Genomic DNA, 27589 nt, shown 5'->3' on the forward strand with positions numbered 1-27589 from the left:
TGTCGGTTTTCATGGGAAGGCGGAAAGATTTATGGGATTTTTAAAAATACATGGGGGTCAGTCGGGGTGGTGTTTGGTGACTTTGCGAGCTCCTTAAATGTGGTGAAAAGATGCAACTGGCCGAGAGTGTGTTGCCCGTGAGGTCATTTTGGATCATTGTCGTAGAAATGTTCGTTGGGAAGCTCGAGGGACCAATTCGAGTTGTGGTAGAACCACAAGCGGCATCCAAGGAAGTCCTTGCCACACCTAATTAATCTCCCAGTCGAACCAATTGTGTTATCAGAGATTCTCCAAATGTGGAATAAGTACCATTTGTGGTTTATGGGCTCCCTCTAGTGGTATGCAAAAATTTCACTGAATTACTGCATGCTACATAATAAAGTACCGTTCAGTTGTATTTCCCTTTTAAGCACATTCATTTTTTATTTAACCTTTAGATTTGATTGTTTTCAAGCATCTATTTAGGTAGTTTTTAACTTTAACTAACTAACTTCAGCCTTGTTTACTCATTCACTGCCATTGACGACTATAGACGGCAACAATTAATTTTAACTATTTCTATTAGTTTAACATGTTTCCCACTTTTGTTAACAAGAGTATGAAAACCTAGAATTTTTAAAAATTGTATTAGAACAGATATAAAATTTGTGATTAATCGTGAGTTAACTAGTAAATAATGCGATTAATTACGATTAAAAATGGTAATCGCCTGACGCCCCTAATTTTTAATAATCTTTTCTTAAAAAAAAAGAAAGAAAAGATTATTAAAAATTGGAAAAAAAAAATACAATTATTGTATTTAAAAAAAAAAAAGATCGCATGACTTCACTAGTTAACTCACGATTAATCACAAATTTTATATCTGTTCTAAATGTACAAAAAATATATAGGTTTTCATACTCTTGTTAACAAAAGTGGGGAAAATGTTAAACTAATAGAAATAGTTACAATGAATTTATGACGTCTATAGCCGTCAATAGCAGTGAATGAGTTAATAATAAACACAGACGTATTTCAATGTTGGTCATTATGATGCTACTTGGAGAACTACAATAAATATTTTTTTGAAGTACTAGTTAAAGTGACAGTGTGTGAAATTTAGTGCCAACTAGTGGTGAACTAATAATTCATTTAAAAAACAATATTAATTTTGATAATACAGTAAGTATTAAAAAAAAAAATTGTTCTATCACATCAACGTACATTGAATTTTTTTGGTAGGTCTAATAATCGGTCATAGGTCTCACAAAAGGCTGCCATGTTTCGCCACCATCGTTCTGCTACGAATAGCGAAGGAGAATAACTTTTCTAATGTAATAATTGTTGGCATGCTTGCAAAGTGTGGTGGTCTCTGAGAAGGCACTAAGGTCGTTGCATTCTATTAGTTCACCACTAGATGTCTGTACTTTAAAAAATAATAATAAAGAAAATCTAAGGTCTATTTTAACCTTTTTGCATGACATTTCTGTTTGTTTGTTTGTTTTTGCCAGTTGCTTGCTTTCAGAAAACTGTCAAATTATCATTTTACGTTTTTTCAAAAATATTTTGCCTGAAGCTTGCCTAAAGTTACGTGTAATTGTTTTATGTGATTTTATTTCAATAATACGTGCACAGTAGAAGCCCACTTTCTTCAGGCCACCTGTTGTTTTGGCTAGGCCCTTTACACTTTGGGAACACGTTTAAAATGCAAGTCTTTACAGGCAGGAAATGAGCTGCCATTAATGTGGAAGAATAAAAGACACACGGGCCCATTGGAATAAGTGTACATGTGTTGATACGACTTGAGGGGGAGGCTTAGCATTGCAGAGACACACATACAAGGCTGGAAGTCTCCCCTTTTGGCTGCACTCCAGCACCAGAGTAACGCGGTCAAGTGATGATTATGTCATCCACCTTTCTGCAGTATGACTACAAAGAAGGAAAAAGCACATCATCAAATCACATCATCAACGTACTCTTGGTGAGTCAGGAAATAATTATCAAATAATGAACGCTGTGTCATGAAGCACCTCTTGGAAGGAGGAAATATGTTCTTGAAAAAAATATATTCTCTCATCTTATATAAAAACTCGTAATTCTAAGCAATTAATTCAAATATTTTGAACTTTTTTTTAATTATTATTTTTACATGTATTATTATTTTTATTTATTCATTTATTTTTAAAGGCATTTTGAACACTTCCACATCGTGTCATCAAGCGCCCCTATAGTGATAAAGGGGACGTTTGGCAACCATGTTATGAATTCTTGGACCCACACTGCAGTAAAAATATTGAACATAAACAAAATAACAAGTTGAAATATCTACAGCCCAAAGTTTTTGAAAATATCATCATTATTGTATATGTTTCTAAAATATTTGCAAATGTAGCAGAATACTTCCTGTCATAAATGCGTCGGATTATTTAGGTAACATTTGCTCTATGTAATTTGGGCACCTCTATGAACAGACGTGTGCTTTGAAGTGCCCTCTAGTGGTGAGGAGGATATATAGCAACTATTGACCCACATGATAGTATGAAGTCTGTTGTAAATTATACCACAAAATGAATGAATGTTGAAACCAATAATCGTGAGGAAGAAATGAAAAGTAAAATAAATAATTAAACTATAGACAATACTCTTTTGAAAAACATTTTCCCATGTCGCATAAGGGGTTCAGTCTTAAACCCGTTATCGCCACGCTCCGAAACTTTAAATTATTTCCAACGGAAGCGTTATATGTCCCTCGGGGAAATGCGTGGAAGGAAACGACTTGGTCTCTTCAATTGAGTCCTTTCAAGTACTTCCTGGGGAAAGACTGGACTGTGCTGATACATTGTGGCCCCCTCGCCGCATGAATGCTAAATCATCCATCGCTGTTTCCTTTTGCCTTGATTTACTTGAAAATTGATTTACATGACTTGCAAATGCAGTGGGATTCAATACAAGCACTGTACGGCTCATACTGCAATTAAAATGCTCACTTTGGATGGAAACTATCAAGGAATGGAATTATTGTAAAATGGATTCATGTATGCCTCTTATGTTACTGTTTTTGTTGTGAATCGTCAGTAAATACACTGGAAAACAGTCCAAGTAAAAAGCAACGTCATTGTAAAAGATACAATGCCTGTAATATATAAAACTGTGTAATAATAAATTTGGATAGTAAAGTACTTTATTTATTGTATATATTACATTTAAAACGAGGATTGCGGTAGTGCATGATGAGCAAAAGTTTATTAAAGTCATTAAAGTATGTCAAAACATTTAAGTAAAATAATATTGAATGCATGCTGAGATGGGCTGCACAGCGCGGCAGCTAATTCATACTAATAAAAAATACAACAAACGCAGATAAAAATAATAATAATAATAATGACGACTAACACGAAATGTGCTTGCTTTTATGTAACACGAGCTCAAAACGCAGATGGTGTTTGGTTAACGAGCGCCTGCATACGTCACTTTTGCCTCGGTTGCTCTGTTAAAAAAAAAATGCAAATGTACCATTGGCCAGTCAATATTTAACCCCTCTCTCCTCCTCCCCGTTTAATCATTCGCTGAAACACTACTGGTGCAAAAATAGCAAATGTGCATTCAACTTGTACGCGTGTACGTGAATGCGTGTGCATGCGTGTGTGGGTGCGCGTGTGCATAGCACGCCGCAGTAAAAAGAGTAGAGGAGGAAGGGGCGTGACTTGACTTGGACATCTCTCCTCGAAAAACATCTCTGATCCAGTTCAGGTGCCGAAAGCGACAAAAAGTGGACGCGTCCGTTGTGGTGCCTGGTTCGGGACGACCGCCGCCGCCCCTCCCTCTTTCCTCAACTCAGCCTTCAAAACAAATCCGCTTCAAATTTCACTGCAAAGGGGATTATTTGTCACAAGAAGGGCGACGTTTGGAGTTGAAAACAAGGACGGAAGTTTGCGGCGTTTTGATCTCGTCTCCTCCCACTTCAATTTCGCAACTCCTGTTCTTTTGAAGAAATTGCAGCACATGTGGATCTATTTCGTAATATCCCCAAGGTAATTTAATTTGTTTTTTAAAAGTATTTTATGTTAGTCCTTTATTTTTTAATCCTAATCTTGTGAAGTAGTAATGTACCTGAACGCAATTCAGGTAAACGGAAGAATCAGGAAGTCAGGTCGACCAGGTTATAAAACTACGAAAACCATTAAAAACTCTAATAAACGTGTAAACTAACCCAAATAAAGCGACATCAACTTTCATTTCGCGCCAACAAAGTTTGTTGTTTACAAAGACAAGTGCACTCGTGTGTTAAGTCAAGATGGAAAATTACATAAATAAACACTATCAATGTACTTAACTATCCGCGTTATTCATTATTATGATCAGTTAAGTATGAACAAAATGGAGTTACAATAAACAAAACAAAAAAACAGGTGCAGCCTACACTTTGTAGTAGCAGGCTGACAAGGCTTTACTGCGGCCTTATTTACCAATGAATATTTTATCAATAGTCGACCAAATTTATCAAACGGAAAATGATTATTATACAATATCCCTTTCCAACATTGTGTGGATTCTAAAGGTGTCCAAAAATGTTCTCATATTGGCACATCTAAGAGACTGCCTTTGAAACTAGACTTCAATATAGTGTCATTATGGTGAGCACGCACCGCACAGTAGATTTGGGTTCGAATCTCAGCCTTCGTGTAAGTGAATGTGTTCTTCCTGTCTTTCTCCAACAGTCCCAGACTCTAAATTGGAATGTGAGGAATATTTGTTTATGAATATGGGACCTGTCAATTGACAATCAATCCAGGGTGTAACATTGCTTCCCTCAACCCACACGTGGAAAAGAAAATGGATGGATTAGCAAGCACCTAATAACATGCATGATACAATGTGTGTTTTTTTTTGTTCTGTTAAAATAGTTCCAATAAGCTGTACCGCTCATTTTGAATGTTGCGACTTGTGGTTGATTTCTGCGCATCATTAGTGAGTTGGGGCATGTCGAAGAACCTGTTTTGTCTCTTCTTTTTGAAGTTTGTTTGCCTAGAGAGAACACCAAGTGTGTCAAATCTGCAGCATGATGCTAAAACAGCACAAAACAGAGGTTACTGGGGGTCAAGATGGTGGTGGCTGTTGAAATGACACACTTAAGAACTAAATGTTAGCCAAAGGCAAAACCGTCAGATCTTCCGGTGTAAGAAACGATCCACATCTTAAATCTTAAGTTGGTTACTATTTATTTTACATGTTTAACTTGAATGAATTGTTTCTTATTGAGTGAAAAGGAAAGTGAAGTTCTGTTCATGTTTGTGCATTGCTGGAGTGGGAAGTATTGTATCCTGGAACATGTGCTTTTGTTTTTGTTGTAGCTTTTCCTCTGTAGTGTGGAATAGCGGATGAGTCAGCGCCCTGTGGGTGATCCGTTCTGTCCCACGGGCCAGAATGTGGCATTGTTGTCCGAAAGGCTTGACAACCTCCCTCAGTCTGTCGGGAATCGGCGGCGCTTCTTACGAAGCACATTTAGACATCTCAACAGCATTTCAGAATAGTTACAGAGGGAATTTTGCCCATTTGTAAGGCACGGATTTGGATAGAGTCATCGTGAATTCTTGCCTCCTGTGCAAAAACAATCCTTCCTAATGAGCTCGTCCATCAGTCGATCAAATGCCGATGACATGGCGCCAAACCTTCAACTCCCTCGGCCCCGTCCGGACTTGCTGATGCGCCTCTCCGGGTGATTGCTCCAAGGCGCTAGCTTGTGCATTTTCTAAATGACCGGGAAGGGGGGGAAAGAAGCTCTGGACTTTTTTCACTTGACACTTCTGGACGAACCTTTTTATTTTTGCAGTCTTCCAGACTTCCTCTGCTACCTTAAAGGGAACAGAACAAATCATATTTGCTTATAGAACTGGTCAGCTCAGAGTATTCCCTCATTGACTATTTATTTTTGGTTTTGTGATGAAATTTTAAACCTGGATGAATCTCTTCAATTAGATTTTACAAATTGTCTTTTCAAAAGTTGGAACATACTAATTTTGACTATTGTTCCTTTTATTCAGTTTTTTTTTTTTTTAATGTTTTGATCCAGCTAATGCAGTGACCCAGTTTCCGCACCAGGATCAATTGTTTCTTTTTTATTTCATATTAAGTAGACTGCGCTCGATCTGTCGGCATTCCATGAGTCAGCGCTCGGGGGGGGAAATGTGACTTAACTGGCAAAAAAAAAAAAAGAGATCATTTCTGGCCGTTGAGCTGTCTGTCATTTCAAAAATATAAACAGAAGGTGACTACGCGGAATTGAAATTGATTTAAAGGGGATCCATTTTCTCATGGAGATTGGGTTTTATTAGGCAATCGTAAAAAGGCAGATTATGGCATGCTGTAAGAATGCTGATGTTGCTTGATACTCTTTCACTATGTGCCATTTTAACCTCTGTGGCATGTAAACTGGTCTGGCCTAGTCTAAAAATGTGCCTGGGGTCCATTTTGTCGCACAAAAGTGTCATGGCCTCGCTTGTATGTGTGTAATATCTTTATTGGGTTTACTAACGCAGGTTGGCATACGGAATATATTTTTGTTTTAAAATTCGAGGTGTCAAAACAATCGTCAGTTCCCCTTTAACCCCTCAGACCTTATCATCGCTGCTGTTTTTTTTTTTTTTTGTGATGTAGTGAGAGAACGGCAGCCGCTTTCCACTCTTCCCGCCAGACCTGAAACTAATCTGAAAAACTTGTGCCTCTTAAGCAACTCTGAGCTTAAGTGATTGCTTTGGAATCCTGTTGACATGGAGGCCAGCCGCAAAGTACGGGCCCACAATCCCGGCGCTGTTTAATTGAATTGCATGAGGATGATGACTGTAAATGCAGTCTTTAAGCACTAAACTCAAAGCGTTCCTTAAGTGTTCCCGCGGTTGCCATGTCGTCATCTGTCCTCAATTCTAAAATGGCAAATGTTGTCTGACTGGTTTTGGCTGAAACCGTGTGGTAAGGTTTGTGTTTTCTTTGAGTCCTTGTGCATAAATATGTTGTGTAACTATTGGTTTAAATAGTACTCTGTTATGCACGTTCCATTCCTGAATATATGTGTCATTTGGATATTTCAAAATGTGCCTGGCCGAGACTACGTGTTCCTCTTTCAATCTCTGGACATTGAGTCATGTAATAAAAGCCACTGGCACATTCTGTGCAAACATTTTCATCAAACATGTCATAAGTATTCATCTGCGAAAGGCGCCATTTTGGTTCAGTTTGTAATTTATATCTAGGGATGAGCGAGTACTGATGCTAAGTATTTGTACGTTGTGTTATATTGACCACCCTTGTATGGCCATTTTACAATCAGGAACTATAAATTAAAAGAATAGAAAAATTCCATTAATGACTTTGAACTCATTCACTGCCATTGATGACTATAGACGTCAAAAATTCATGTGAACTATTTATCTTAGTTTAAAAAAAAAAATCATTAATTTTTTTATGAAAACCTATAATTTTATTTTATTGTACATTTATAACAGATATAAAATAAGTGATCAATCGTGAGTCTGAATAAAAATTGTAATCGTCTGACGCCCCTTATTTTAAATTTTTTTTTTCTTAAATTAGGAGTGTCAAGTGATTATTTTTTTAATTGTAATTAATCGCATGACTTCACTAGTTAACCCACGATTAATCACAAATTTTAGATCTGTTCAATCGTGAGTCAACTATTGAAGTCATGAGATTAATTACGAATAAAAATTGTAATCGTCTGACGCCCCTTATTTTAAATATTTTTTTTCTTAAATTAGGGGCGTCAAGTGATTATTATTTTTTTAATTGTAATTAATCACATGACTTCACTAGTTAACTAACGATTATTCACAAATTTTATATCTGTTCAATCGTGAGTCAACTATTGAAGTCATGAGATTAATTGCGAATAAAAATGGTAATCGTCTGACGCCCCTTATTTTAAATATTTTTTTTCTTAAATTAGGGGTGTCAGGTGGTACATTTTTTTAAATTGTAATTAATCACATGACTTCACTAGTTAACTCACGATTAATCACAATATTTATATCTGTTCTGAATGTACAATAAAAAAAATCTAGGTTTTCATACTCTTGTTAGCAAAAGTGGGGGAAAAAAAAAGTTAAACTAATAGAAATAGTTCAAATGAATTTTTGATGTCTATAGCTGTCAGTGGCAGTGAATGAGTTCATGAAAAATGCTAAATTGAGAGATATAAAGGTCTTTCTTAAAAATGAAAATTTATTTTGATTCTTCATTCACCTTAGTAAATGTGTAGCATACACCCGGAGATTAATGAATGACAATAATGAGATTCAATTGGTGACATGTTCTGGCTACTGTGTGTCCCTTTTTGTTATGTCAACGCTCAGTGAAAAAAATGCCTGTGGAAACAAGTGGCCGCGACTGCGCCCGCCGTTGCCGGGTACACGCTCCAACTCGACCTTGGCCTTTCTTTTAAGGGCTGTTTATAAAAGTTAATATGCAAGCTTTGTTGACATTCCTTAAAATCTTTAGTTCAGCCAGAGGAAGGGAACATTTTTCCAATTTCTAAAATGTTGTCATGTTAATTTTGTGAACACATCCATGCAACATTCCTGGTCAGGTTGTGAAATCCAAATGAACTTATTGTTGTTGTCTTGGACAGAAGCTGAACGTGGATTTTTTGCATCTTCAACGGACCACGGAATGTCCTGAGCCGCATCCCAAATATGTGGCAAGACGAGTCATCTGCGGTTAGAAGGCATCTCACCTGTGGACCTGTCAACCTCGCAGACTTGTTACTTGGATTATAATCCCCCCCCACCCCCCATTTTGTTATTTGGAGACCTTCCTCATGCACGCAAGACATGGACTAGTGGCCCATGTGTAGCAGGGCATCAACTGCAGCTCGCGGGATCACATAGTCCCAGACTTTTTTTGGGGGGTCAGTTTACTCCTCCAAGGGGCAAAAGGACCGCCCGCCCGCCCCGGTTGCCTCCGCTTAAAGCCATTGAGAAGCGCTTGACCCCGCGACCCAATGGCGCTGCTCAGGTTGTTCAGGAAGCCGGGGAGCAACCTGGGGAAGGGCTACCAACCGGGGAGCATGATGTCTCTGGCCCCCACCAAAGGACTGCTGAACGAACCGGGCCAGAACAGCTGCTTTCTCAACAGCGCCGTGCAGGTACCACTTTGCTTGTTTTTGCTACATGAATTGCTGCTCGATTATGAAGATTTTGGTACGAAACAAGAAAAAGTTTAGGCGTCAAAAATATTAAGACAAAACAATACTGAGCTCTCCAGAATAATAATAAAAAAAATAAATATATATATATATATATATATATATATATATATGTTTATTAAATTAGTTAAATAAAAAAAAATTACAAATATATACCTTTAAACAATTCAAAATGACTAATCTTTTATTTTTGTTCACTATTATGCCAATTTTGTAATTATGGAGCGTAATAATTGAAATTGTAATTGAATTTCGATTAATTGCACAGCTTACTGACAAAATCAAGCCACCGTCCTAGTTAATTAATTAGATCAGTTCTTCTCAAACGCTGTGCCTGACATTAGTTAGTACGAAGGGATTATTCGCTACATCGTGGGATTTTGCCGTGATTATTTTTAGGGATAGACCGCTTATCGGCTGGGAACGACGTATTTCACTTTTCATTTAACTTAATAAAATATGCTGCTGACACCGGGGACCTCTCAGCACCTGTTATTTGTTTGAAACTAAATCTAACACATCAAAATGGAACATTTCAGTTATTTTTTTAAATTTAGAAATCTTACTGTAGAAAACAATAGGGAGCTATTTAGTTTTTGAAGTTTTCATTTCAATGTTTTGGACCTGCTGATGACCCCGTGAGCTCCCTGAATTTTGTTAGAATTTGAATAGAAATATAAAGGTCTTTTGTCTAAGATGATCATTTTGCAAATCTGAAATTGTTAAATAAGCATATGCTTAAAGACATTTCAAGAAAGAGTTGGACTTTGTGTTTTTAAAAATAATGATGGCATTTCTTCCCCCCGTTTACTGAAAGTAAAATCTATTCCAAATATCAATTATCAACCTTCTTCACTACTAATAATCGGTATCAGTATCAGCTCTGGAAAAAAAAACACTTATTTTCCACATGGGCTGTTACTACAGAGCAGTAAGATATACCTGTAATTTTTACTTGTCGCTCAACAGGCCAGACGTGCCTTTTTAAAACCACACACATCCAGTCACAGATACAACAGCATTGTAGAGCATGCGATTGGCGACCACCTACGTGTACAAAATAATACCTGCGCCTCAGATGCATCTATTTTGTCTGTCGTGGGCGTGGTCTGAAATGTAACAACTGTGATAATCATTGTGCTCTTTGGTGACATTTGTGTTGGGTGGTGTGCCAATCAAAAACGGTTGGGAAATTCTGAATTACATGACATCAGAAAAGTGACACTCTGGAGTGAAACTTCACATGCCTGTGACTTGTATCCATCCCTATAGACATTTTTACTTGCCGTTTTTTTCCGAGGTCCAATTTCTAAATGTATCCGTGTCTTCATGCCAAAGCTGTACGCCCCCCTCCCCAGTTTGACATCTTAGTCACCCCTCTTGAGTCGGCCCGGCCTTTTCTGGAGCGACGTAATAAATAATACACTCGAAGGTTGCGTCTTCTGACTGGTGGGGTGTCGGCTGCCGGCTCGCCTGGTGGTTTCCAGTCAGCGGCCCCGCGGTGAGGTCACCCTGCAGCTCTGCGTGACTCACAGGGCGAGGCGGCAGATGAGCTGGTTGGAGACGAGCGCCCTCCCCCGGCGGGGTTGTTTCTCTTCTGAAGGACTTTGAAAATGCTAAACAATGTCTTTGTTGTTGTGTCCAACTGCGTAGGTCCTGTGGCAGCTGGACATCTTCCGACGCAGCTTGCGGCAGCTACCCGGCCACTTCTGTTTAGGGGAGTCGTGCATTTTTTGCGCATTAAAGGTATCGGGCTTTTCCGGTGGACAATGTTTTCCTGTTTTGTCTGCGTGGCAACCCCCCCACCCCCTCACCCTCCTCCTCCTTCTCCTCAGGGCATATTCTCCCAGTTCCAGCACAGTCGGGAGCGTGCGCTGCCATCAGACAACCTGCGTAACGCCTTGGCGGAGACCTTTAAGGACGAGCAGCGCTTCCAGCTGGGCTTCATGGACGATGCCGCAGAGTGCTTTGTGAGTTCCCGCGGTAAACTCCCCCGTGGGAAGCAGAGGAGCATAAAGGGAGAAGTGAATTTGTTGCACTGCAACAAACTCTTTGGCGAGGTCACAGAAAAGAGCTTCTGTCCCCCTACCGGGTCCCCGCTAAATATCGGGATGACGGATTATGGAAACGGGGGGGATTGCGTCACTTCTGCGCTACGCTGGATGCGTTTATTGAAAACGAAATAAAAAGGGCTATTATGGAGAAATGAAGTGAAAGCAAACTGGGCCTTGCTCGCTGCTGCCTCTTTGGTTCAGTGTGTTTAAACCCTGGAGAACCCACGGGGTCAAATTTGGCCCCTATAAATTCTGCTACTCAAATAACAAAGACCTTTTTTTTTCTTTTACAAATTTAACTTCAAAAGTCCAGAGTGCCACTTCTGACCCCTGCATGGGGCCATCTAATGGATGAATATTGCACTTACATGAGCCAGAGTGGTGGTGACAAGATGGCTGGCAACATGCTGTTTTGTTGAGCTGGAAATCAATCCAAACAAAACCATCTTCTCAGCAAACCATCAGATGGTAAAATTGTTTGTTTTTTTGTTAATCTAGTTCATATCATGTTGCAGAATGCCTAGGAGTATGTTTTTTATATATATATATATATATATATATATATTGATGAATTAGCAACTCTGAGCTAGTTCAAAAAACAAGGGTTAAAATTGAAAAAACATATATTTTGGTGTTCAGTGAACTTATAGCAGTCATTTAATGTATAATTCATAATTTTCCAAAGAAGAAAAGGGTTCTCCAGGGTTAAAGGGGAAGTTGACCCAAACATTTTCTTTCTAGTCTAAACACAGCATTCTGATTAGTATCGCATTTGTGGAATATGAATTAAATGGCAAAATCCGCCCATCTTTGTCTATATCAGGGGGCCGCCATTTTGCCACTTGTCCCTGAAAAATAGTGGCGGGAAAATGAAGCTTCATGAAGCACTTGTGATATTTTTGGACTCCCCTAGATGGTGCTCTTGATTTAAATATAAAGGCTAGTGCGAAGAAAATTGATTTCACCCTAGAGTGCCATCTAGAGGAGTCAAAAAATATCACAAGTGCTTCATGAAGCTTCATTTTCCCATCACTACTGAAAAGGACATCACAGTTAGTCAGTGTTCAGATAACAACCACTCATGGCTCAGCTTCAGAAAACAGGTGAGCCCTGATTGTTGTTGTTTTTTTTAAGCCTAGCCGTGATTGGCTTTTACCTTAGCAGCTGTGATGTCATTTTCAATCAACAGCGAGTGGCAAAATGGCCGCCTCCTGAGATGGATAAAAACAGCTGGATTTTGCTGCTTTACTCCTATTCCACAAATGCATTATTCATCAGAATGCTGTGTTGAGACTAGTGTGGCTACATAGAACATGTTTTTGTAAAGATCATTTTTCCCTTTTCAACTCGTGAGCCAAAATGGCACCTGGTACCGTTTTTTACGTGCTCCCCCCCCCAAGAAAAACTGCCAGGGTGCTGATGTTTCTTCATAAAACCGCACCATAGAGACCAATATGTTTTGTTTTGTTTTGTTTTTCCCAAGTCCGATACTGATATCAATTATCAGTAGTCAAGGAGATCCGTATTTGGAGATCAAGAGGTGTGACTTGCATCAGATCCAAAATAATCAAGTTTGAAATTGATCTCTTGTCGAGGCCGATTTGAGTATGCATCAAAATGCGCCCTAGCCGATAACGATACTGGGTTTGAACAATATTAGTGGGATTAATATAATTATGTCCTGCTCGATTTTTCAATAAGGCCAATTTGGCAAAGCTGCTGTCTTTTCGGGTCAATCTGAATTGCCCACAGATCTTCACCCTTGATCTCTTGGCGGCATGTGCACGCCACTTGAGAATTCACGCGCATTCAATGTCAGGATGTGATGCCGTAACCTCTGAAGGCATGCCATGCCGTCTTTAATATTTTATCACGCGGAGACCCGAGTCGCCGGGCCGCTAGCCTTCCCTGCTTTGAAACCTTACGCCTCAAATTGAGCTTGCTCGGTCCCAGTCTGAGCTGCACCAGAGTGAGAAATGAGCAGACCGTTGCACTTGTGGAAAGGATATTCTCTCTTTGCATGGCCTTGTTGTTGTTGTTGTTGATGATGAATGTCATATTGTGTGCCAGGAAAATATACTGGAGAGGATTCACTTGCACATCGTGCCTGAGGAGACGGACGCGTGCACCTCAAAGTCGTGCATCACCCATCAGAAGTTTGCCATGTCGCTTTACGAGCAGGTCAGTGGGGACGTCATCTTGCTCGCGTTTTTGGTTGTGCCAATCTTGGAACGCACACGCATGAATCAACGCCTGAGACTGTAGGCGGACTCGGTGGAATAAGGCAGATTTGATTGTGCTCGGGTTCTTCCATGCAGCGTCAGCAGAAGCTAGTAAATCACAGATGGGGTAGATGGTTGGTGATAAATCTTATATTCTGCCGCTTTTTACAGAAAATAACATACATTTCATATCAAAGTTGGTCTTTTAGCCTGTCTATTGTATATAATTAACTCATTCACTCCCGACCATTTTCACTGAAGCAGCCCCCTTCGCTCCCAGATATTCTACTGGATTTTGACAAATTTTGCAAGGCCTACAGAATAATAATAATAATAATAATAACCTACCAAAAGAAAGATTAGGGGAAAAAAATATATTTGCATCTGTTTCCGTTTTGCAGCAATTAGCGTTAGCTTATAAAAGTTTCATCAATATTCACATTCCTTGTGAAAACACATGTCAAAAAGAGCTTGTTGCAACTTGGCCCTGGCTGATCTCTTATACTATGCTGCCACCTGCTGGCCGTTTTTTTAAAATGACTACCATTGCTTTAAGCCACCTCTTCATGCCAGAAGTGGCATCAAAGCCTTCTGTATGATCTTGCATGAAAAAAACTAAAACGTTTAAATATGTTTTAAATTTTTTTTTTTTTTTTTTGGAGACAAACAAAAAATAAAAAAAGGAAAAAAAAAGAGTTTAGAGTGCTAACCCTTACACCCTGGAATCCCTGATTTATGGATCATACAGTTACATAGGGCTGCATACAACGTACTGAAAAAAAAAAAATATGTTATAAAAAACGTGTTTACACGTGTTTGGGTTTGAATGAGTTAATTCTCAAAAATCTCAATAATTTCCAACCAAACCACTGGATCAGGTAGCTAAATGGTGAATGTAATTGAAAGGGAAATGATAGACATTTTGGGTCACTTTATTTGTCTCCCTGACCGCAGTCTGTGTGCCGTAGCTGTGGGGCATCCTCTGACCCGCTGCCGTTTATAGAGCTGGTGCATTATGTCTCCACCACCGCACTCTGGTAAAGCAGCGGCAACATGAAAGCCCAAGCGCTTGTCACTTTTTGCTATCTGTCTCATTGTCTGTTTGACCCCCCCCCCTCCCCCTTCTTCCTCAGCCAGCAGATGATTCAGCGCAAGGACGATTCCTTCGGAGAACTGTTACAAGCGGCGTGTACGGTCGGAGACCTTCGTAACTGTCCTGTAACTGTCAATTTTTCATGATCCAATATCGAGCAGGCAATGTGCAGAAATTGTGGATTTGACTTTTGTTTACTCCGCTTTCCTGCTTTAGAGCAAATGTGGCCAGAGGATTCGGATCAGACGCGTCCTCATGAACTCCCCGGAGATCGTCACCATCGGCTTCGTGTGGGATTCGGACCAGTCGGACCTGACCGAGGACGTGATCCGCTCACTGGGGCCTCACCTCAGCCTGTCTGAGGTAAGCGCCGTCAACACCGCGCGTGCCCCAACACCCGCAAGGGGCTCGAGTCTACTGTCAGCCGTTGCGTAAGCAGCAAATGCCCCGTCGGGGTCTCCCTGCCACTCTGATCAAAAAGCCCCCCGCTAGTTGGTGTCAAGCGGTTCAAATCCCCTCCCCGCCAGACGCGCTTGAGAGCCATTGGCGAGTAGTACAAGCGCTGCTGGAAATCAAACCGGGGTGGGCTCAAAGCACGTTACATAACTTCCGCAGCAAAGCGTCCGGCGTGTTTATTTGACAGCCCTCCCCTCTCGCATGTTTCTCCAGCTCTCACCACAAAAGCCTCAATTCATTTGCGAGTGTTTAATGTGACATTATTGGGTGTTAAAGGCAAACCCACCAGCGCCGCCCCGATTGTTTGCAATCCATTGTTCGCAAGGGTGGGAACTGGCTGAGCAGGAAGCACGTGAGGGATAAACAAAACATTTCTTGCAACGCTGGTGCCTTCACCTTTGGGAAATTTCTCTTTTTAATGTTTTAGGCCAACATTATTTCACAGACAGGCTTTACGCGAAGCGTTATTTGCTCACCATGTGACGTCTATTTAGTGATTTTTGTGAGCAAATCCCGCTTTGTTTGTATGTTGTAACTAGAAGCAAGGTATCATGTGCTGTTTTCAAGGTTTCATTTGTCTCATCATTTGGCCTATTTGACCTCGGGCTTGGTATCGATTCTAATTTCCTCAATTGATTCGATTTCAATTCACAAGAATTCAGTTTTGATTTGATTTCGAGTTTTTCCGATTTGATTCACTTCAATTAAATCCGATATCTATTATTTATGGCACATCAATTCTTCTTAATTGTCAAGGACATGATAAAAACTCCACAAATGTTAAATTTCAAAGTAAATTTTGCGGAGGCAGTAACTGGTCAAATGATTTTAGTTTAATTAATCAGCAAGGATGAGATGAAAATATTTTAACGCTCTAATTCAATAATTATGAATATAAATTTAAAAGATTCTGAATTGTCTTAAAATGCAATAAGTCAGGTCTTTCATGAATGTAAATTCATGTGAACAATACATTTCAAGAAAACAGTAAGATACAAAAAAATGGCCTTTAAAATTTTATTTTCTTAAGAATTTATGGGAAAAAGAATCGATTCATGGTTTTATGAATCAATATCGGGCTTGAAAAGAAAAATAAATTCTATATCGATTTATTTTTTTTAAACCCAGTCCTATTATTTACCTTCCCAAAGAAGTTTTTTTTGTCTTTTTATCTTTTTTCCTCCGTGATTTAAAGCAATTGTTCCTGTATGTGCGCAGCTTTTCTACAGGGTGACCGACGAGCACGCCATAAAGGGTGAGCTGCTGCTGGTGGGGATGATCTGCTACTCCAGCCGCCACTACTGTGCCTTCGCCTACCACACCAAGTCGTCCAAGTGGGTCTTCTTCGACGATGCCACCGTAAAAGAGGTGACCGACCAGAACTGCATTCACTAATCGTGCGTTATTGAACACTTCTTGTGGAACAAAAAACAAAGTCAAATACTAGAAATGGTAGCCAGCCATTTTATGTCCACCTCGAGTCGCACTGCGCAGAGCTCTGGCTGCTGCCAAGTCCGCACCATCCTAATTTGGACCGGCGCCAAATTGTCCATAGATACAGCAGAATCTCTGACGTGGAAGACATTCACATTCTGCTTGACTTCCAAGTTGCTCTCATTTAACCCTGGAGAACCCAAGAACCCTTTTCTTCTTTGGAAAATTATGAATTATACATTAAATGACTGCTATAAATTCACTGAACACCAAAATATGTTTTTTATTCCCTAATTTAGGATTAGGGCGAATTTTGACCCTTTTGGGATTTAGGGGTATCATTTCGAAAAATCTGAATAACAAAAACTGTCAGTAAACTATTTAGAATTTAAGAAAATAATCAATCAAATACACAGCTACATTGAACAATATAATTGTTTTGTTTTATTTGTTGCATTTTAGAACTGGATTTTGAATGTACAAACACACTTTGGCCAATGGAAACAAGAACACAGGGACAAAATCACTGCTGGAAAAAAAAAAGGTCTTTGTTATTTGAGTAGCAGAATTTATAGGGGCCAAATTTGACCCCGTGGGTTCTCCAGGGTTTTAAACACAAACTTGTTTATATAATGTGTCCATAAATTTGATAGGACTCGTTTGATTTGTGGCTCTTCAGTGTGAATTTTGAAGATATTCAGTGATGGTTGTGCATTTTTCTCTTTCTCCATGTCTTTATAGAGTTTAGACAGAGACTTTCTTCCTTGCATTGAATTTGCTATTTTTCCATTTGTTCATCCGCTGCTGCTGCTCTCCCTCCATCTCTCCGCTGAAATCTTCATTTGCTTAATTAAGAAGCGCGCGGGCATCTGTTAGCCCACAGCTTGCCTTTGTGGCGTCTCCGCGGCGGCACCCGACGAAGCCGCGCTAATGTGATTGTTCCACACGCTCGCCAATTGGACTGCGAGGTGCGCTTCGTCCTCCGTTTTATTTCCAGTTCCGGTTTGGCTTCTGTTCCAACATCTGCTGGCGCTCACAGGTTTAATTTAGTGCGTTGTTTTGGTTGGGAACAATCACACGCTGTCCTATTTCTCCTGTTTGTACTTTAGGTTGGCTCCAGGTGGAAAGATGTGGTCAGCAAATGTATTAAAGGTCACTTTCAGCCTCTTCTACTGTTTTACGCCAACCCGAATGGCAGCGCCATCACGGCTGAGGATGCGCCGCAGCAGCAGAACCCGAGCCAAAACCAGTACAAGAACCTTGAGAACGGAGAAGGCAAGTCACGCAAAAATATTATTTTGCACGCACGTTAAGCAACTCGAGCAGGCAGTGAGCGAGCGAGCGAGCAAGAGAGAGAGATTATACACCCCAGGATTTGTGTGCTTGGGGGAGGTTTTATCCCCGTTTAAAGATCCTCCTCAAAACCCTCCATGCTGGCCGAAGCCCAGGTCCAAGCCGGGTGGCAGCCGGCCTGGCGGGGGCGAGTGACGAAAGCAACATATCGCGGTCTCACGCGCGTGCACAGCAATGTGTTTTCATCACTTCCTGGACTGTATATAAATGTGATCTTTTCTTCTCGCCCGCTTAGGTGTGACATCTCCGCTCCCGTCCCCCAAAAAGCTGGAACTGACCAAGGAGAATCTGAACGCCCTGCTGGGTCTTAAATCGTCCTTAAACCAGAAAACCCCTTCCACTTTCAGCCGCGGCAGCGCCCATACGAGTGGAGGACGGGGGCCAGGTACGCTATAAGTGATTTGATTTCATGATATGTCCACAACATGTTAAATTTCTGTTAAATGACGTCTCTGATAGTGAAAATCGGCGCCAGCGATCCCAAGCGTCAATTCCGACAGATTTTCAGAGAAGTTGCGCAGCGAGCCGGCGGCGAGGCGCATCCAGTCGGAAGAGAGCCTGATCGAAGAGGTCAGCGCCGGCCGGAATCGCGCTACAGAGGTCAGTCACAGACTCTCGTGCACATCCTGTTCATGTGACGCCGCGCATCAAAGAGAATTCCCAGGCTTTTACGACACACCAGAGCGGCCCTTGTCTCCCGTTCCGCGAGCCTTATGTAAGCGCCGGTTAGGGAGCGACGTGTCAGAAAGGGGATTAACTGCTGACGTCCGTCTGAGCTTTCTTTCATCCCGCTCTCTGAGTTAGAATTTTCTGATTCCACTCTTCACAGCTGACAAACAAAACGCGCATCACATACGCATCCTGTTTGTAACATTTCATTTTTTTACGTTATTTCTTGAAAAGCGGCCAAGGTGATGACTCAAGTGTCCTGGGAATGGACTATTGAGGTTGAATTGAGTTAAGAAAAAAAAAACAGGAAATTGGACTCCCATTGATTGTAATTAACACCTTTTTGTGTCCTTTTATGCCCTTCTTATTTTTTTCCCTCTCACTGACCTGCTGTGTTCTTTGTTCAAACATCGTATGTGTAATAACTTGATATCCTATCGCCTCTTGAACATGGCGTACACTAGAGCTGGACTGGCCATCTGGCATACTAGTCAGATGCCTGGTGGGCCGGCGTCTTTTGGGGCAGATGCAGTGTTTTTTTATTTTTTATTTCTTCTTTTCCTGGAGAGCTCAGTATTGTTCATTCGGTAATTTTACCGATTTGACATGTCATCATCATTGCTCTCCTTTTTTTTTTTTTTTTTTTTTTTGTATGTGTGTGTGTGTATTCATTAGTTCACCTAAAACCTATTAAAAAATCCCATACCGTTCACCTAAACTGAACACTTCCAGCCAGAGTCGTGAGGCCGTCAGGAGACCCGAGGAAGGACCAAAGAAAAGAAAGGAAATGTACATTTGCAGTGCTTTTTAATAATTTTCCTCCATTTTACTTCCAAGAGACTGAGGGACTAGTCTATAAATCAATTTCTAATATAGACGGCTAACTGAAACAACATAAGTCAATATCAGTGACAGAACTATCTTAGACCGGGCCGGGCTAGTGGGCTTAAAGTCAAAATGGCAGGGCCAATTTTTTTTTGGTGCCAGCCCTGCTCCTTCAACTTTGACAATTTGTGTTTTATTTTCACACAGATGCGGGTCAAGATGGCGTCTACTCCCGATCTACCTCCCCCCCGGAAAATGGATTCAAGCAGCACATGGAGACTCGTCTGTACAGCAGCCAGGGAAAAGGTCCCACCCGGAACGAGCGGCCATCCCAACTTAGCACCAGGCCTTCTCCCCAAATGAGCGCCAGGCCTTCTAACGAGCCCATGCGCTCCAGCTCAAGGGTTCAAGTGTTACCCAGTGTGCCCAGCGTGAGAAGTGCTCACTACAGCAGGAAACCGGACACCAACGGCTACGACACCGACAGCAGCCAGGATTCTCGCGGGCGTCCCGGAAGTGCGGGGAGCGGTCGCAGCAGAGCCAATCGTCTCTGGAAGCCCATGCGGGAGACGCTCAATGTGGACAGCGTCTTGAGCGGCGACGCGGCCGATCCAGAGCGGCCGCAGCTGAGCCCGCGGAGATGGCCCGGCAGCAAGTCGCCGACGCTGGAGCGAGAGTGGGAGGCCATGTGGGGAGGCCGGGAGGAACGCAAGTCCAAGAACCTTATGACCATTTACGAGGACGACCAGAGGCACGAAAACAGCAGCAGCCGCAGCTCGCTGGAATCGCTCGGCCGCGGCGGCTACGGCGACAAGGACAGGTCGAAGGGCACGGCGACTCTTAAAGTGTACGGCGACAACTGGAAGATCCAGCGAACGGAATCTGGCTACGAGAGCAGCGACAGAATTAGCAATAGCTCGGCAAATCTGGACTCACCTGTGGTGGAGAACTTTTCCCCCAAGGAGCTACGGCCAATACCTGAGTTGCATCTGACGCGGTAAATAAATGCGTTAACCACTTTCATGTCCAAAAAACAAACATTAGCTACACATTAACTCAGTTGCTCCCAAAAACGTATAAATAGATTCTATTTTAAAATTTTTAAGTGTTTAAGTTGAGTGTAGCTCACGCGTGGCTTAAATTCAGAAAACTCCGACCGATTGTAAACAAACCGATCATATTGCTATTTTCTCATTTGCTCCCAAAAAACGTATAAATACCTTCTATTTTAAATGTTTTATGTGTCCCAAAGACGTATTTATACGTTTTAGTGTTTTTTGATGCAGCCTTTCAACTGCAAAGAACGGTTGAAGAAATGTTGTAGTTATTACACAAACGGCCAGCAGGTGGCAGCAGAGCAAGAATAAATCAACCGGGGCCATGTTGAAAAAAATAAACTAAATTACTCACAATTCTAAATAGATTTGTGAATAATGATTAAACGTAGCTATATTCCAGTGCTAATTGCTGCAAAACGGAAACGGATAGAAATATACTTTTTTTTCCTGATGAAAGAAGAGACTCTAATTTTTCTTTTGGTAGGTTTCATGTTCACACACACACAATATTTTGTGGGCCTTGCAAAATCCGTCAAAATCCAGTAAAACACCGGGAGTGAAGGTGAAAATTTTGCTTCTGTCAAAATGGCTGGGAGTGAATGAGTTAATAGAAGTGCGCATCTCGACGGCACGATGCATTATGGGTAGCGGCGTGGTGCATTGTGGGTAGGCAGTAATCAAAAATGAATTTGATCCAATGGAATGAGCTGCTTGAAAGTTGCTGTTTTTTTTATTCAATGTATTTTAAACATGACGGCTAGTTAGGTAGCCTTGCTTTTTTAATTTTTTAATTTGCACTTCGCTTATAGTAAGTTTGTAATGCAGAGCCACATCCACAAGCCATCGCTTTTACTACCAATGTAGGAGCTCAAGGGTGTCTCTTTATTTTTTATTTTTTTTTTCTTGAAGCCTCAGGCATCAGAATAACACAAAGCCATCCAAAACAAAACATCGCAAATTGTTATGGAAAGTTGCATAACATGTCTCTTATAATATTAAAACCAGCACCTGCGATTAATTGTTTTTACTTTTAGGGATATATTCCCTCCAAGGGGAAGTGATGATGACGTATCGCAAGCTACCTTTTCGACTGGTAAGTCACTATCATTAAAAAAGGCACTCAAAAATATTTCCAATGTATTTTCACAACAATCCAAAGAGCCCAAATCGTTTTTTTGTCCTACGGTATAACAAGAGGAAAAACAACATCTTCAGGAAGGAAATACAACTTTTAGCTTACCTCAAGCTGAATGCTGAGTGAGCTTGTAAGGGCCGCCCAGCTGTGCTCAGCCGGGCAGAAAATGCCACGACCGGCCGGGCCTGTCAGAAAGTGGTATTCAGACGGGAAGCCAACAAACTGCAGGCATGTTTATTGCCAGGTCTTGGCGAGTTTCAAAATGAAGCACAAAACCCGCTGCTTTACATCTGCCAAGAATGTTTTCATAAGAGTAGGATAAGGGTAAAACGTTTTTTTTCTTTTTCTCCACGTTTTTGACTGTTTTATTTTTCTTAGGCCTTGGCGGAGGTCAGAATAGCGGTCATAGTGTTGTGAATTGTGAAGGGTGGACTCACTACAAATAGTCAGCCGAAGAGCTTGAACGTACCTTCTTGAAACTTGTTTAACCTGTTTGGGGGAAAGTACTAGACGAGCATCTGCATTAGCTCAACACAGCTACCCGTGCCGGAATAATGTATGGCTCCCTTCAGTCAGCCCACGTGACCTCACTAAGGAGAAGCGGTATCGAAAATAGATGCGATAGATTATTCCATAGGGTGGCCTCGTCCCCTTTTACACCCGAGCAAATAAACTTCCCCCAGCCACTTTCCGTTTGTGGAAAATTTCAAGTGAGTATTGAAGGGTCTGTGTCTGCTTCTCATGCGCACTGTATTTTCTATGGCATTCAGATTCCCATCCAAAATAGAGACTAAATGGCGACTGCAGGTTCAGACATGGCGGGACTGATATCCGGTGTAAAAGGGCCACCTCTGCCAAGAAAAGGTGCCGTGCGGACTTTGCCGCTAAATCATCCTTGGCCGCTCCAGCATCTCCTCACAGGAACTCACCGCAGAGGCCATTAACGCTCCCGTTTGCACTTGACCACGCGACCCGCCAGCACTCGCGCGTGACACAAATATTGTTGGGATGAGTTTGAACCCACGGGCCGATCTAATGGATTCCCTCGCCTCGCTGTTTGCATAATTGTCTGTCCTTGAGTTCGCAAGCGGAGGCCGAGCTTGAATTATGGTTGTTGCTTACCTGGGCAGACATTTTAACATACAACAGTGGATGTAGAAATGAGACTCCTAGTTCATTTTTTTTTAACTCATTCACTGCCATTGACGGCTATAGACGTCAAAAATTCTTTTGAACTATTTCTAGTAGTTTCACATTTTTTGTCCACTTGAATGAAAACCTAGATTTTTTTTTACTGTACATTTTAACAGATATAAAATTTGTGATTAATCTTGAGTTAACTAGTTATCATGCGATTAATTACAATTAAAAAAAATTTAATCGCCTGATGCCCCTAAAGAGAATAGGAAAGATTATAAAAAATTAGGGTCGTCAGATGATTATATTTTTTTGATTGTAATTAATCGCATGACTTCAATAGTTAACTCACGATTAATCGCAAATTTTATATCCGTTCTAAATGTACAATAAAAAAATTCTAGGTTGTCATGCTCTTGTTAACAAAAGTGTGTGTGGGGTGGGAAGTAAAACTAATAGAAATAGTTCAAATGAATTTTTGACGTCAATAGCCGTCAATGGCAGTGAATGAGTTAAGGCCATTGTTTGGTCTCTCGTAAAAAGGTGTGCCGGCATCACTTTATGTTGAAGAAGAATTACAGATCAGCAGCCTCAAATTGTGAATTGCCTCATGGACTTAGCAGCTTAAAAATGCAATAGCGTTGTGGAGAGAGTGGGCGGGTGGGGGAGGAAGAGGGGGGGGTGCTCTGACCCCGGCGTAATTGCATGCCAGCACAAAGGATTTAGCCTCTAATGCTTTGAGAGAGCGAGAGTGTGCTGACGCATCGCAGATGGCCGGCCTCTCCCTTCATTTTGTCCGTTTCGTCAGCTGTTCTTGCGGATCGCGCTCACCTTTTTCCAACGATGCTCGGTGATACAGACGCCATCCGGGGATCTGATGACTAGACAAAAAATTGTGAGCTCAGAACTCTGCGCTGGAACAAACCGAATGAATCCAATTTAAGAAGCGCTGTCCGTATAGTACAGTTTTTCCCCAGACTTTTTTTGGAGCCAAGGAATTATGTTTTTTTTCTTCTTCCTCAAATTACTCTCAAATTTATTTTGGCCTGGTTGAACACAAAATCATGTTTTATGAATGGCAGCAGGTGGATGCACAGGTTAATGCTATTTAGTAAATGACGACCTGAAACTAAAGCACGGTCGAGCACGCATGGTTAATATTTGTTAACTATCCTAAAATGGTCGCTTCTAATCAAAATGCACAGTTGAAACTACTTGCCCAGGGCTAAAATAAATGTTAGCCATTACTTGCTCTAACTTGTAAATCTGCTGGAGTTTTTAAAAAAAATTTTATTAGCTCCAAGCTCGGCGGGTTCGAGTATATCTCGCCTTGCCCACTCCTCCCCAAGGCCGCACTGCCAGACAAGCCGCTGTGATACTTCCGCTCCCGGCACAGAACCGCGCGGTGACCCCTGTTAGATAACATATCTAAAACATCACATAGTCCCTTTGCGAAGATAAAGCTGCGACAGATGTCGGCTAGCTTTATTTCGGACCATTTGGTGCTAGAATTAACATCTGGGAGCTTTTTCTCTTTTTTTTTTTTCCCCTTCTCCAGGTGAACAAGGGAAAAGGTTTCCGGACCTGCATGACTTAAACAAACCCTTACAGAGGTAAATTCACTTCAATCTTCAAGCAGTCATGTCAATCTACAGGGGTGTCACTGGAATGCTTATTTTGCTTTTGTAATAGAAAAAGAGCCTTCCGATACACTCCTGGAGTCTTACAACATAACGAGCTGGACAGCGAAAAAGACGACGCCGATAGTCCAGTGAGCCCAGTTCTGCCTTACTTGACAAAGACTAGCAGTTCTGAGTGGATCAGCTCGGACGACCTCGTCGGACCCTTCTCCGAACGCGAGGAGATCCACAATGATGCCTTTCTGCACAATTCCCCCCCACCGCTACCCCCTAAACACTTCGGCGGTGATCAGACGGACCCGTCGGAACCGCCGGAAATACCGGCCCGCCGGCCCAAAAGCACCACGCCTGCGCTCTCGCACAACACCCTGATCCGCTGGATCGAGACGACGCCAGCCGAGCGCAGGCTCTCGTCCGACGCCAGCTCCAGCAAGTCCTCGGATCAGGACCGCAACGACCTGTCGGCCAGCGAGAGCGAAGAGAGGGTCCCGGGCCGAGACGGTGCCGACTCCCCTGATGTGGCTCTGCCCACGACTTACTTCACTGTGGATAACTGCATGACGGACACCTATCGGGCCAAATTCTACAAGCGGCCCGCCTTGTACATGAGAACAGAGGAGCACACGTCTTCAGGGGAGAGCGACGCGGACGTGAGAGGACTTCCTGCGTCAAACGCTGCGCCATCGCAACTCCCCGCCGACCGACCACAACCAGGTACATCAAAAAGTAAAATTTTGGGTTTCGCCTGAATGTTTGCCTTGACGTCCGTCTTCTTTTTGCAGGCTATTCAGCTTCCAATAAGCCTGTTGCAAAGTGGAACCCGGTGACCCCGAAAGGACTGGATGAGCACGGGTTTCTGTAGGTGGAGCCGACGCAACAACGAGCCTGTGACGGGATAACCCCCCCCCCCAAAACAAATCACTATGCATTACTGTATGACTGTTGAATGTCTTGAACAAGAATGTGGCAGCCAAGCAGATTGCGCCTCAGAACAAGGTTGAATGAAAATTGAATTTGCACAACCAGAAAGGTACAGAAAAAGGAATGATCTTCTTTTCAGGGTTATCAAGCCAACAGTTACATCTGTACCAAATACTGAGCAAGTCCTGGTACATTAATGGATCCTAGGGATCCGTATAGATTGGTACACCCACAAAGGTATATGCGTACTGCAACACTTTAGAGCAGGCTGGGCAGGACACAAAACGCGCCAAGGTGAAATCCGGTGTGAATGTCTTCCTCCTGTCTCTTTTGTGTTCATAATAAAGGCCAGGCAGAATGACCCTCCTTAGGTGACGGGTAATTAATGCTTATTTGCAGCAAGTATGTCGCACAAACAAAAGTCTTAGCACTGGATAACACTCCTAACTGTACAAACATCCTTTTTTTTTTTTTGTAGTAAAACGAAAGCATTTAGTTCTGGGTAGGTGTATTCATAACATGTTCTACATATATGTAGTATCTGTTCATGGTTCAATGTTTAATAAGTGACACAGTGCCTTTTTGTATATATATTTTTTAGTGCCAAAGCAAGGTTTGCTTTGAATCGGCTGTAATTTGTAATTTTTTTTCTTTTTTTGATTCCAGAGATTTTATTTTATTTGTATCGATCGCCACTTGTTCAGTAAAAATAAACAGTTTTGATTAATCTTGCCTATGTGATCTTTTTTGGTTTGGTTTTCCTCCCCTACTTTAAAAGTTACACCGTTCACAATGTTTTGCTGCCACCTGCTGTTATGTACAACAAATTACATCCAAACATTGCTGCATAATTAACATGTAATCGGGTTTTTGGGGTTCTCTCACACGTCACACTCTTTTTAAAATGTTGAATTGTCATTCTTTTAATAAATGTTAAAGCGAGTTAGGTGACAGAATGCCTTAGCCCCCCCCACCCTCACCGAAAGACGACAACAGTTACACAAGCACTAGTCTACCCAACTATTTCGCTTGGTCGTTCCAAAATTTCCCAGCACACGTAAACGCAATCTGCTAAATCAGGTGCAAACCGTGCAACACTTGTTTTTACGGATGCAGCACGTATCGGAACTTCCATTTCCGACGTCCTGCAACTGTAAAACACATACTTTACAATTTAATATCAATACAGGCTACAGTAGTTAGCAGTATCCCAGGTAAGAATGAATGCATAACAATTATTTACAACAACAAAAATCGAACTATTTGATATTATGTTTTGTTTGTCTTTTTTTTGTGGATATTGTTTTGTACTAATCAATGAAATTAGCTTCTTCAGCAGCTATCAATTCGAGTTAAATGACGCCAAAGAAGCCATTTAGGTGAGTAAGTATGAGTGCATCCCTTCTATTAATAAACTTAACTTATGAAGCCAATTATTGATTTTAGGGGCCTTTTGAAGTGGAGAATTACGGCCTTCTGTCGCCAAATTTGCCTTTGATGAAGTGAGTGAGGTAAGGTGACTTTTTTTTATACTATTTTTCTAATAGCTTTCTTACTCGTAATATTTCACTCCAATTTGCTGTTTTGTGACATCGCCTGATCGTGCTGCCCTTTTAAAAGAAATTGCCACCCATTTTTAATCAGCTTATCCCAATGGATGTTAAGTCAGGAAAAAGGTGAGTTGTGAAATTTCACTCAGAATGAATGAAGAAAAAAAGAGAAATGACAAAAAACGCTTTTTTTTGTCCATTTGCTTTGTAGTGGATTTTTGTTCATTTTATTTTTTTCCAAAGTGAAATGTTGATAAGGCTAACACTGAATTTTGTTGCAATTAAGGCAGATTTGTAGGTCAAATTGTGTATTTAAAATGGCAAAGAAAGGAAGTGAAAGTCGTATTGAACCTGGTTATGTTTGTTTCATATACTAAACATTTGATTCACTGTATATTTAAAACAACAGAGATGGATTGTTTTAAATTAGAACTCAACATATACTTAAAAGCTTTCCCTAATAGGCTAAATGGAAAAAAAAGAAGCACTTAGCTATGCTTTGTGTTTGGATAACTTGTGGGGAAATAAAGTGTTTGAAACAGATGAAACCTAATAGCTATGTGTGTTATTATTAGCCTACCAAAATAATGTGTGTCTCTCTAGTATCTTTTAGCCTTTGTCTCTTTTCCAGGTCACTATTTTTGATATACTGTACGGTGTAAATAAAATAGAATCAGGTCGTTCTTTTTGTTCTGTTATTTATTTTTTTCAACTTCAAAAAATATTACCGGGTCAAATCAACCTTCACAAAACACGAGGGTTACCATTTTTTCATTTTACTACAGCACCATCTGCTGGAGGTGAAGAAACCTCAAGCAGAATTGTGTTGGTGCTGAGTAGTACCAA

At 41.2% G+C, this 27589-nt stretch overlaps 1 protein-coding gene across 1 annotated transcript; it reads left to right on the plus strand.

The window, feature by feature from the left end:
- Positions 1-3571: 3571 nt before the first annotated feature.
- Positions 3572-25920, plus strand: usp53a (ubiquitin specific peptidase 53a). The gene is made up of 17 exons (XM_077543664.1): positions 3572-4010; positions 8621-9136; positions 10850-10942; positions 11032-11166; positions 13321-13431; positions 14427-14509; positions 14606-14690; positions 14782-14928; positions 16240-16389; positions 17565-17730; positions 18044-18193; positions 18268-18408; positions 19510-20299; positions 21395-21453; positions 24191-24245; positions 24325-24986; positions 25055-25920. The coding sequence occupies exons 2-17, from the start codon at positions 8993-8995 to the stop codon at positions 25132-25134; spliced, it is 3051 nt and encodes a 1016-aa protein (XP_077399790.1). The 5' UTR covers positions 3572-4010; positions 8621-8992; the 3' UTR covers positions 25135-25920.
- Positions 25921-27589: the final 1669 nt, after the last annotated feature.

Source organism: Vanacampus margaritifer, chromosome 15 (assembly GCF_051991255.1).
Source record: "Vanacampus margaritifer isolate UIUO_Vmar chromosome 15, RoL_Vmar_1.0, whole genome shotgun sequence".
Lineage (NCBI taxonomy): Eukaryota > Metazoa > Chordata > Actinopteri > Syngnathiformes > Syngnathidae > Vanacampus > Vanacampus margaritifer.

Excerpts from the sequence above, each read along its gene's own strand:
- usp53a (XM_077543664.1), top strand. The coding sequence starts at position 8,993 with ATGGCGCTGCTCAGGTTGTTCAGGAAGCCGGGGAGCAACCTGGGGAAG. Across the intron at positions 14,929-16,239 it reads CTCACCTCAGCCTGTCTGAG|CTTTTCTACAGGGTGACCGA; the intron begins GTAAGCGCCGTC and ends GTATGTGCGCAG. Across the intron at positions 18,409-19,509 it reads GCCGGAATCGCGCTACAGAG|ATGCGGGTCAAGATGGCGTC; the intron begins GTCAGTCACAGA and ends ATTTTCACACAG.